Here is a 12,158-nt window from a genome sequence, read left to right as displayed (position 1 = left end):
TTTGAATTTGAACTTAAATTCCAAATATAGAAAAAGCTAGATAGTAAAATTTCATATATGAAAAACATTATATCAGTAAATATTTTTGAATTTGAATTTTATGATTATATAGTATTATATGCAAATGTCAAATCTATAATTTTTAATAAACTTTTATAGTATAGATTGAAAAGAAAAAAGATCCAAATATACTTATCAATAATAAAATTTTTAAATAAGCTTTTAAATATAATTAATTATTATAGATTATTTTTAAAATAATTTATTATGATTAGATATATCGTACATTGTATGCATGCACGGGGATGATGCTAGTATAATTTTAAATTTCAGTTGTGAAAACTTGATTTGAATCCTATCGTGTGTGTGTGTGTGTGTGTGTATATATATATATATATATAATGTTATTAGAGACTTCCTTCTTAATGTTATTTGTATCATAAATATAACCTTTTTATTTATTAAGTTTAAAACTTTCATCAAACACATAATACATTAATAGAGTTGTGCTTTCAAGTGAACCCTATGAGTTCGATAAACAGGCTCGCATGTCAAACAAAACCTTATAGTACTGATGAATATGAGATTTGTTCATTTATATGTTACTTTGATAATATAACAACTTACTATAAATTAATATTAGCTAGGACTTTAAGCATTTTACCTGTCCAATTATTTTATTCATTTGCTTCTATATATCATTTAATTAACGAAAAACTGTATTTTAGTATTTTGAAGTTTTGGCTTTATGTGATTTCGGTTTTAAAATTTCAATTTTAGCGATTTCAATCTTGAAATTTCAAAATCATTACGATTTGATCCAATTTGCAAGAGTATCATTAAAATTGATAATGTTAATGTCAATATAACATTATACTGAAACTATGATTTAGTTTTCATAAATAAAAAAATTGAAAAAAATATTTATTATTTTTCCATTTTATATTTATGATTTTTTTATTTGAAAAATTGTATCCATTAATTTTTTATTTAATTAAAATACACACACTCATAATTAAATTTTTTTGAACTAAAATTCGAATAAAAATAATTTTATTAGATCAAAAATTAAATATAAAAATAAAAGTTTTTTGATCCAGTTTTTATTATTTTATTTATTGGTCTATTAAATTAGTCCACGCCAATGCCATAATTCATTTTTCAGAAATAAAAAAAACAAAATTTTTTTAAAAAAAAAGTGAAAAAAAAATACATTTGTTGTTTTCGAGTTATATAGATAAAAATAAAATAAAACAATAGAGCAAAATGGTCCAATTTATACATTTTCGAAAAATTTTTCCATTTGACCAAATGAGTTATAAACCAAAATAGCAATATGGAAATGAATTATGGCTTATTTTCCATTTTTCGAAAAAAATTTCCATCCGACCAAAAAATAAACCATTGAAAAATGGAAAAATAAAACGTCCCAGTCGTCGATTCCACGTGCGATTTTTCAGAGGGTATTCCAAGGATTTGCAAGACCATTGAAGGATTTGATGTTGGCGTTTCAGTTAACAGTGTTGGAATATTGTATCCCTATGTTCTTCCATGAAGTGGACAAGGAGTTGTTAAAGACCTTGATTAATGTCAATGTTGAAGGCACTAAGAACTTCAACACTACGAAGGTTTACTCAAATGTTCTTCCCCATATATGCTATAAAGGAAGCAAGGTCAAGGTACAATTGTAAAAGTCCCGATACTCAAAGGAAGCAGCCCTTAGAAGAGAGTCCCTAGATGCCAAGAAGGGCATAAGGATCAAACAGAAGGCAAAGTGCCAGAAGGTCTATGATGTGAATAGACAGAGGAAGGCACTTAGGTGAAAAGGAAAAATCCAAAAATAAAATTTCACTCATTTAATACGTACGTTGGGCCCCAGCAGGAATTGAGAAAATTTGTTATAGTTGATGATGTGGATGAAGGTGGAGCAGAAAGCCAAATGAGTTAGACGCCAGAGCTAATTAAAAAAAAAAGAGTTAAATTTTAAATAATGTATACTATTTTTATCAATGAAATGAATTTAAAAGTAGAAAAATGGAAATATTACTTTCATGAATATTTTTGAACATATGATTCAAAAAAGATTAGCACTAGCCATGGTATTTATAGCTGGCAAGAGAGTTGGTATAATCATCTAGGTCTATTTTATATACCAATAACAATGATTCCAATTCAAATTCGTATAACCTTTTATCAAAAAAAGAAAAAAAAAAGAAATCCAAATTCATATAGCCCAATATATATGTAAAATACTTTTTTATTTTCAATAATTGTACAAATAACTTTACTAGAAAAAATGGGCCGGAAAAATGTCAACCTTTCTTGGTAATACTAATACTGAAAAATGTCAAACTTGGGCAAAGAGTCTGGATGCGGGTGTTGCTTTTTGGTGAATTGGATGCCAGCTGTTATACTTTGTAATTATATACGTAATTTTATTTATATATTTGGATTCAGCAAAAAAATATTTATATACTTGGCTACAACTTTCATATGTGGATTGTATTTATTCACAAATTGCCAAAGACGACCCACTCCAACCTTACTTTATATGCATGGAGTTATCATCTTTGACCTTTTGTACAAATTCAAACCCACCGAATTTTCATTCAAAGAACCACTTGAACTATTCAACGCGTCACAGCAGACAAAGAAAAAAAACTATAAATTTGATGAGAAGCCATTCTTTTTTCTCCACACCATTTCCAATTAATATTATTTGCGTCTTTCTCTTCATCAACGTTTCCTTTTTCCCCATTGAAGCAATCTCCACCATAGTTTGCAAAAAATCTAGCAGATTAACTACATACAATGGCTTCCAACGCATTTGCATCTGTTCCTGCCCTTCTCTTCCTGTTGATGATGCTTTTCAGTGCAACAAGCAAAGCTCAACTATCTTCTACCTTTTATGACAAAACCTGTCCTAATGCTCTCAGTACCATCCGAACTTCCATTAGAGCTGGAATATCCAGAGAACGTCGAATGGCGGCCTCTCTCATTCGCCTTCATTTCCATGATTGTTTCGTAAAGGTATTTATAATCAAAACTTGTATGTATAAAAATGGTCCTTTTGCTCTTTAGTTTTCTTCCGGTATTAATTTTACACTTGGTTAATTTTAACAGGGTTGTGATGGATCAATTTTACTTAACGATACCGCTAATAACGAAAGGGAGGTAATTTTCAATAAGAATTCAGCAAGAGGTTATGAACTCATAGACAATGCGAAAACGGAGGTCGAAAAGATCTGCCCCGGTGTTGTATCTTGTGCTGATATTCTAGCAGTCGCAGCTCGTGACGCATCGGTTGCAGTGAGCGGTCCATCATGGACAGTGAAGCTGGGAAGAAGAGATTCAACAACACCATACCCAGATGTGGCAATTTCTGATCTCCCACGTTTCACCGAAAGCCTTCCAGAGCTCATAGCTAGATTCGAACGCAAAGGCCTAAGTGAAAAGGACATGGTTGCCTTGTCAGGTTCGCATTCAATTGGACAAGCTCAATGCTTCACATTCCGCGATAGAATTTATAATGGCAGCGATATTGATGCTGGCTTCGCTAGCACTCGAAGACGCGGTTGCCCTGCTAGCTCTGGTGATTCAAAGTTGGCACCACTTGAGTTGGTGACACCAAATCAGTTGGACAATAATTACTTCAAGAACTTGCTTCAGAAGAAGGGACTTCTTCAATCTGATCAAGTTCTCTTCAGTGGAGGATCCACAGACAGCATTGTATCTGAGTACAGTAGGAACCCTTCAACTTTTTTGGCTGACTTTGCATCCGCCATGGTTAAAATGGGAGATATTGAGCCTCTTACCGGTTCTGCTGGACAGATAAGGAGGATTTGTCATGCTGTCAACTAGCTATTTGGAATCTGTCAAATGTATATTGTCAGGACCCGTCCAAAGTTCCCCACCGGAACCCTAGACAAGCCCTGATCCCAGGGAAACCCTACCGGACCCTTCTGTGGAAGATCCGGCAGAACCTCCCCTAAGGGATGGACTTACCACAAAATTTCCTGCACTGAAAACACACTTCTATAATTGTTCCCTTATTCCTCCCACAGTACGACGAACTGGTTCCACAAATTTCAGCACTCCAAAATAAAAATACAGTAATCCAGTGCAATACAAATACATAAGTGTCCCATACAGTATACAGAGCTTTATGAAGTACTACAAAATACAGAATACAGCAAAAGTGAACGAAATATTACAACTGCAGTAAAAGAAGAACAAGGTACTGCGCGAACAAATACAGCGAGGAAGATCAAGTCCGCTCCGAGTGAACACCGACAACCTGGTACCTAGAGGAACGGAATTTAAGAGTGTGAGATGCTAATCATCTCAGTGAGCGACCCTACTACTCTACACTATCATACCACGGTAATAGGTATATAAATAATAATTATTTGGAAATAATATTTTCTCTCAAAACCCTTACAATTCTCTCAGTTGGAAAGGTTCCCCTTTTAAAACAATTTCACAAAACCCTTTATCCATTTTCCCCGAAAACCAAGACATCAATTAAATACCAGAAGCGGTAACAATTATATTTTTAATTCCAATTCAGTTTCCAAACATTTTATTTTTAAAACACAGTTCTGAAAATCATTTGATGCACCCACTATATACCAGTGGCGCCAACAGTACCCAGCGTCCCAAGGTACCGCCAGACAGGAGGTTATAGAAAGAAACCGGCATACGGTCGCGTGGCGTCCCACAGCGCCGCTGCTAACCTGGTGTCCCGGCCAAAGGGGGGTGGCCGCCCTCTCCGATGGCATCCACAGGACACCCTCATAATATCAACCGCGCGCTACTCACACCCACCTGCGCGCTAATCACAACCGTGTGCACACTAACCATATCACATATACCATATCACATAATCAGAACACCAGTACGTGCACGGTGCATCTAAAAATTATAAAATCCATAAATTTAAATCATAAAACAAATTTCACATTTTTCATAAGCATAGCGGGCATAATCCATCCGCTTGAACCGGGAAATTCTCCACAATTTCCTTATAATCCATACCATAAATTCCATGATTTTCAAATCCACCAACTCCCAAATCCATCAATTCAAATATCCACATTTTTTCCAAGCATAAATAATTTCTCGAAATATCATAATCAAATCCCATAATATTTTATGGGCATATTTTATAAAAATTGAAATCACCAACATAACCAAATATTTTCCTTGAAATATTTGAAATTCAAATCGTGCCCAATTTACCATTAAAACCACACCAATTTCAAAATCCTCAAAACCATAAAATAATTCCACATGGCATAAATTGTAGAATTCGCATTTTCTTAAATCCAATAAATTCATAAATAATTCTACAATAAATTCAATAATAAATATTTGGCACATAGAAATTAAATTCCAAATATTTAATTCACACATAATATATTCATCAATTAAATTCCCCAAAATTAATTTGAAGGTGGGTCACTCACCTTGTGCACGTATCTCAATCAAGATCCTCCGCAGGATCGACTCCGCTACTTGCACGTGCACCTAAAACATCCACAGTACCAAAACCACAAATATTAATATTTTATTCGGGTAATCCCCAAATGGGTACCCGAGGAGCGAACACCAAACGATAACTAAAATTTACGAATGATATACCGAATCGAAGCTCGAGTGATGCTAATCACAGATCCGGTCTTAATTTCCGATGATCGTACCCGACGGGGTCGGAATTTTATCGGGAAGCTTTTCGGGTTTCGGCTCCGCAATTCTCCCAAACCGTCGCGAATTGGTGGAAACGGAAGTCAGATTTGGGTTCAGGAGGTCGAACACTGCGGACTGGAGCTGGCCGGAATTTTCAGGGTACTCGCCGGAACAGTACTTTCCGGCGGCCGCCACGTCACCGGCAACCGTCGCCGGAACAGTAATTTCCGACAGTGGCCGTTTGCTGTGAAATTTTGCAGATTTGTAGATCGTGAGGAGAGCAATCCAACGGGACCGACGGTGAGCAAAACGGAGGTCGGACGGCGGAGAAATCACCGTTTGAAGATTTTCGACCCCTCGCCGGAAAACGCTCCGATCCCGGCGCGTCGGTGGTCCGATGGCCGTGATTTTTGGTGGGTAGGCCGGACTTGAGGAGAGGATCAAGGCTGTCAGGCGCGTGTACTGTTTATCGGCCGGAATAGTGCCGATTCGCGGTGGCCGGCGGTGGAGGGGAAAAATCGCCGCCAAACTTCGGACGTCCGATCCGGGCGCGTCCGGCGGCCGTTCGCCGTGAAATTTGGAGGTTTTGCCGGAAATGAGGTGGGCAATCTGGCTGGCCGGCGCGTGTACAGTAACTAGGCCGGAAAAACGTGAAAATGGCCGGCGGCCGGCGGGTCCTCTTTCTCTCTTTCTCTCTCCTCTCTCTCTTTCTCTCTCTTCTCTCTCTTTCTCTCTCTTCCCCGAGAGTTTTTCAAAATTAAAACCCTGTGTGACACTGTTCATGCCACGTGGACCACTCAGAAGCTGACACGTGGCATTTCACTGTTCACGACCCAAAAACATTAAAATAATACGGTATCCGGTAAACTTCAAACGTCCATAACTTTTTAACCGGATGTCCGATTTAAGCGTGCCGCTAGTCTATGAACTCGTATCGACGAGTACTTTACAACCATACAAGAGTCAACTCACAATTACATCACAAGAAAAAGTCAACTCCCGGCACCTTTTAGACAGTTTACACTTCAACTTGTTTTGCCCATAACTTTCAAACCGTAGCTCCGTTTTCGACGTGCTACTAGTCTACGAACTCAGGGCGTCATGCACTTCGCCACGGTATCCTGGTCAACTCGAAATTCCCACCGAGTCAAAAAGTCAACTTTGACCCCTTCGGTCAACGGTCAACGGTCAACCTCGGTCAACGTGCACGGATTCCGGTGCGATTCGGGACGGGGTGTTACAGCCTTCCCCCCTTACAAAAATTTCGTCCTCGAAATTTCCGCACGTCACTGGAACAGATACGGGTACTGCTCACGCATCTGTGCTTCGGGTTCCCACGTTGCTTCCTCGACCAAGTGGTTCCGCCATAAGACCTTAACTAGAGGAATAGTCTTGTTGCGTAGCGTGCGTTCCTCGCGATCCAAAATCTGTACTGGCTGCTCCACATACGAAAGATCTTCCCTTATCTCTATATCCGGACTCTCGAGTACGTGCGAAGGGTCTGCAATATACTTCCGTAGCATCGACACATGAAACACGTTGTGTACTCGAGCTAGCTCTTCCGGTAACGCCAACCTATACGCCACCGGGCCAATCCTCTCCGTAACCTCGTAAGGCCCAATATAACGAGGACCCAACTTACCTCGTCGTCCAAAACGTACTACTCCTTTCCATGGAGATAGTTTTAGGAATACCCAATCTCCTACCTCGAATTCCAAATCCTTTCTACGCACATCGGCGTAACTCTTCTGTCTATCTTGGGCAACCTTCAATCGATCCCTAATGATCTTCACCTTGTCCAAGGTCATCCTTAAATACTCAGATCCGACCGCATTAGTTGTTGCAAGGAGCCTCTCTTCTCCTACCTCACTCCAACACAAAGGTGTCCGACACTGCCTCCCATATAAAGCTTCATACGGGGACATTCCAGTACTCGCTTGATAACTGTTGTTGTAGACAAACTCTATCAGTGGCAGTTGTTCATCCCAGCTACCGCTAAATTGCATAATGCAAGACCTTAGCATGTCTTCTAATGTCTGGATTGTGCGCTCTGCTTGTCCATCAGATTGTGGGTGAAAAGCGGTGCTGTAGTTAAGTCTTGCTCCTAGTGCATCAGCCAACTTCCGCCATAGTCGTGAAGTAAAGCGCGGATCTCGATCGGAGACGATGGCTAACGGTACTCCATGAAGACTTACAATGCGTTGCACGAACAACTGGGCTAACTTCTCGGGCGAAAAACGTTCTCGTACCGGTAGGAAGTGTGCCGACTTGGTGAGACGATCAATGATTACCCAAATGCCGTCGTACCTTCTAGGTGTGGAAGGAAGCTTGAATACGAAGTCCATGTTGAGTTCTTCCCACTTCCACACGGGAATCGGTAAAGGTTGGAGTAGTCCCGAAGGCTTCTGTCTTTCTGCTTTCACTTGTTGACAAATCAAACACTTTGATACAAAGTCTGCCACTTCTCTCTTCATACCAATCCACCAATAATACTTAACAAGCGTCCGATACATCTTGGTACTCCCAGGATGCATCGCATACATCGAGCTATGCGCCTCCTCCAAAATCTCCTTCTTGAGTCCTGGGATATCCGGAACGCAAAGTCGTCCTTTATACACGAGGGCTCCATCCCTCCTTATGGAAAATTCCGGATCAAGACCTTCTTGTACCTTGCCCTTAATTGTCCTCAACTTAGGATCTTCCATTTGGGTCTCTACTATACGATCCACCAACACCGGTCGTACCTGGAAGCTAGCCATGAGAACTCCTGAAGGATGCATATGCATTAACACCCCCATCTTCTTCAACTCCACCATGAGAGGTAGTTGGATGACTTGGATGTGAGCAAGGGATCCAGTAGCCTTCCTACTCAAAGCATCTGCCACTACATTCGCCTTACCCGGGTGATAGTCAATCACACAGTCATAATCCTTTAACAACTCCATCCATCGCCTTTGCCTCATATTTAACTCCTTCTGAGTGAAAATATACTTGAGGCTCTTGTGGTCGGTATAGATTTGGCACGTGGCCCCATACAAGTAGTGCCTCCACTTCTTTAGAGCAAAGACTACCGCCGCCAATTCTAAGTCGTGCGTAGGGTAATTCTGTTCGTGCTGCTTCAATTTCCGAGATGCATACGCTACCACCCTTTGATTCTGCATTAGCACGCAACCCAACCCTTGATGGGATGCATCACAATAAACTTCAAAACCTTCATTCCCATCAGGTAAAGTTAAAACAGGTGCGGATGTCAACTTTTGCTTCAACTCCTGAAAACTCTGTTCACACCTGTCCGTCCAACTAAATTCAACATTCTTTCGGGTCAATCTATGAAGCGGCCCGGCAATCCTTGAAAACCCTTCAATAAAACGACGGTAGTAACCCGCTAATCCAAGAAAACTTCGTACCTCCCTCACAGTGGTAGGGCGCTCCCAACTCAACACTGCCTTTACCTTATCAGGGTCCACATAGATACCTTCTGCCGACACGATATGTCCGAGAAAACCCACTTGATTCAACCAGAATTCACACTTGTCGAATTTAGCATATAGCTGATGCTGCCTTAGAGTTTGGAGCACTCTCTTCAAATGCCTCACGTGCTCTTCTTGGCTCCTTGAATAGATCAGAATGTCATCGATAAATACAATGACAAAATGATCCAAGTACGGACGAAACACCCTATTCATCAAGTCCATGAAAGCTGCTGGGGCATTGGTGAGTCCGAACGACATCACTAGGAATTCATAATGTCCGTACCTCGTCCTAAAGGCAGTCTTAGGAATGTCCGACTCTCGGATCCTTAACTGATGGTATCCCGACCTCAAGTCGATCTTGGAGAACACCTTGGCACCTTGGAGTTGGTCGAATAGATCATCTATCCTTGGCAACGGATAGCGATTAGGAATGGTGACCTTATTAAGTTGTCGGTAGTCTATACACAGCCTTAGACTACCATCCTTTTTCTTTACAAACAAAACTGGGGCTCCCCACGGCGATATACTTGGTCTAATAAACCCCTTATCTACCAAATCTTGCAACTGGACCTTTAGCTCCCTTAACTCCGCTGGAGCCATCCGATACGGTGGTAGAGAAATAGGCACGGTGCCTGGAATCAATTCAATGGGAAAGTCAACTTCCCTTTCCGGAGGCAATCCTGGTAACTCCTTAGGAAACACGTCCGGGAAATCCCTCACAACGGGCATGTCTTCCAACCTGACCCCACTTACTCGGGTATCTATCACATGAGCCAAATACCCCTGGCAACCTTTATTCAGTAGCTTCTTGGCGGTAAAGGTAGATATCAACCTCGGTAAGGGCCTTCCAACTCCTCCACGGAATACTACTTCTGGCAACCCTGGCCTCCTGAATGTAACTTCCTTGCTGAAACAGTCTACAGATGCATGGTTCCTTGCCAACCAATCCATGCCCAAAATTACATCAAGTCCGGACAGATCCAACAGGATCAAGTCCGCCTCCATCACTTGATCTTCGATGCAGAAGAAACATTCCTTGATTAACTGGCTAGGCCACAAGGATTCTCCTGCAGGAGTGGCTATCTCTACTAGACATTCTAAAGAAGTAGGGGTCATACCGACCCGAGTGACGAATTCCTTGGAGATAAATGAATGTGTTGCTCCCGGGTCTATAAGTACTAATGCATCATTACCAAGTATATTCAACGTACCTGCCACGACGTCCGGTGTAGCTAGGGCCTCCTGCTGCGTCATCGCAAACACTCGACCCTGCCCTGTCTGCTGGGGCCTCCGTCCTCTACCCCTGCTCGGTCCAACAGGCTGTGGGACTGATCCCGATGAACCTCCTACTGCATAACTCCCTCGGGAACTCTGACCCCGCGATCCACTGGCCTGATGTGATGGTGGGCTCACCCCTAACACTCCCGCCTCTCCATAAGGGCAATTTCTCTTAATATGTCCCGCCTGTCCACACTGAAAGCACACACCCTCAAACTGGCAAATCCCATGGTGTGCTCTATTGCAACGTCTGCAGAATGGCTTGGGGCTAAACCCAGAGTGCTGATATGAGCTCGTGCCGCCGCTGATGGAATGGCGCGCTGGTTGGGGCATACGATAGCCGCCTCTCCTCTGAAATCTGCCTCGAGGGCTGAACCCACCACTGTCTGAGCCTGAACTATGACTCTTCTTAGATGCCCCCTGTCGAGGTACCCCGCTATACGAACCTTCGAACGGTCTGCGCCTCGAGGGTCTGTGTATCTCCGCCTGTCTCTCTAGCTCGAGCGCTGCATCCCTGGCGGACTGATAGGTGGGGTGTACTGACCCAGAAAGGGTGTAGCCGATGCTCTCGTTCAACCCGTCTATGAACCTCACCTTCTTCGCGTGATCGTCGGGAATCAAGTGCATGCAGAACTCTGACAGCTCCCGGAACCTCCTCTCGTACTCTGTCACCGTCATGTTTCCCTGGCGCAGTCCCTCGAACTCTCTCCTTCTCGCCTCACGGTAGGCAGGAGGACAGAACTCAGTAGAGAAGGCAATCTTGAACTGGTCCCACGTATGCCTTCTGCGGGTCTTCTCCATTTGCCACCACTTCCGGGCGTCTCCCTCTAACATGAACCCAGAAATCCTCACCATATCCTCATCGGGGCACTGCATCCCCTCTTCCAAGATTTTCTCCATGCTGGATAGCCACTTCAAGGCTGCAGCTGGACCTTGGCTTCCGTCGAACTCCACGGCTCCTAAACGTCGAGCCTGATCCACGGATCGGTTACTAGAGCTTGAACCTCCTAAGGCTCTAGTTAGCTGAGAGACCAGATCTCTAAGGCTTGATCGACTCCCGGAACTCTCAGCCGAGCGTTCCCGAGTTCTACGTGTGTCCCGCCGACTCATCGTAGTCGATTACTGAAGAAACAAACAAGAGTTTAGAAACAGGGACACTTAAGCACGATTACAAAAGGAAGGAATTTACGGATGGGCTGTACAGCAATGCACAGTCCCTAAGGATTACAAGAACCTATGCTCTGATACCAACTGTCAGGACCCGTCCAAAGTTCCCCACCGGAACCCTAGACAAGCCCTGATCCCAGGGAAACCCTACCGGACCCTTCTGTGGAAGACCCGGCAGAACCTCCCCTAAGGGATGGACTTACCACAAAATTTCCTGCACTGAAAACACACTTCTATAATTGTTCCCTTATTCCTCCCACAGTACGACGAACTGGTTCCACAAATTTCAGCACTCCAAAATAAAAATACAGTAATCCAGTGCAATACAAATACATAAGTGTCCCATACAGTATACAGAGCTTTATGAAGTACTACAAAATACAGAATACAGCAAAAGTGAACGAAATATTACAACTGCAGTAAAAGAAGAACAAGGTACTGCGCGAACAAATACAGCGAGGAAGATCAAGTCCGCTCCGAGTGAACACCGACAACCTGGTACCTAGAGGAACGGAATTTAAGAGTGTGAGATGCTAATCATCTCAGTGAGCG

The 12,158-nt window shown here is 42.2% G+C and overlaps 1 protein-coding gene across 1 annotated transcript; it reads left to right on the top strand.

Moving 5' to 3' along the window:
* The first annotated feature begins 2,702 nt into the window (after window positions 1–2,702).
* LOC107435794 (lignin-forming anionic peroxidase) lies at window positions 2,703–4,305 on the top strand. Its single transcript, XM_016047426.3, has 2 exons — window positions 2,703–3,030; window positions 3,124–4,305. The coding sequence occupies exons 1-2, from the start codon at window positions 2,812–2,814 to the stop codon at window positions 3,859–3,861; spliced, it is 957 nt and encodes a 318-aa protein (XP_015902912.3). The 5' UTR covers window positions 2,703–2,811; the 3' UTR covers window positions 3,862–4,305.
* Window positions 4,306–12,158: the final 7,853 nt, after the last annotated feature.

The sequence above is a fragment of the Ziziphus jujuba genome, chromosome 1 (assembly GCF_031755915.1).
Source record: "Ziziphus jujuba cultivar Dongzao chromosome 1, ASM3175591v1".
NCBI classification, from domain to species: Eukaryota; Viridiplantae; Streptophyta; class Magnoliopsida; order Rosales; family Rhamnaceae; genus Ziziphus; species Ziziphus jujuba.
This window is presented reverse-complemented; position numbering and strand designations above follow the sequence as displayed.

What these genes read in the sequence shown, in the direction of transcription:
- LOC107435794 (XM_016047426.3), top strand. Translation starts at nt 2,812, where the DNA reads ATGGCTTCCAACGCATTTGCATCTGTTCCTGCCCTTCTCTTCCTGTTG. An exon ending in TCCATGATTGTTTCGTAAAG is followed by an intron (nt 3,031 to 3,123) that starts GTATTTATAATC and finishes TAATTTTAACAG; the next exon opens with GGTTGTGATGGATCAATTTT.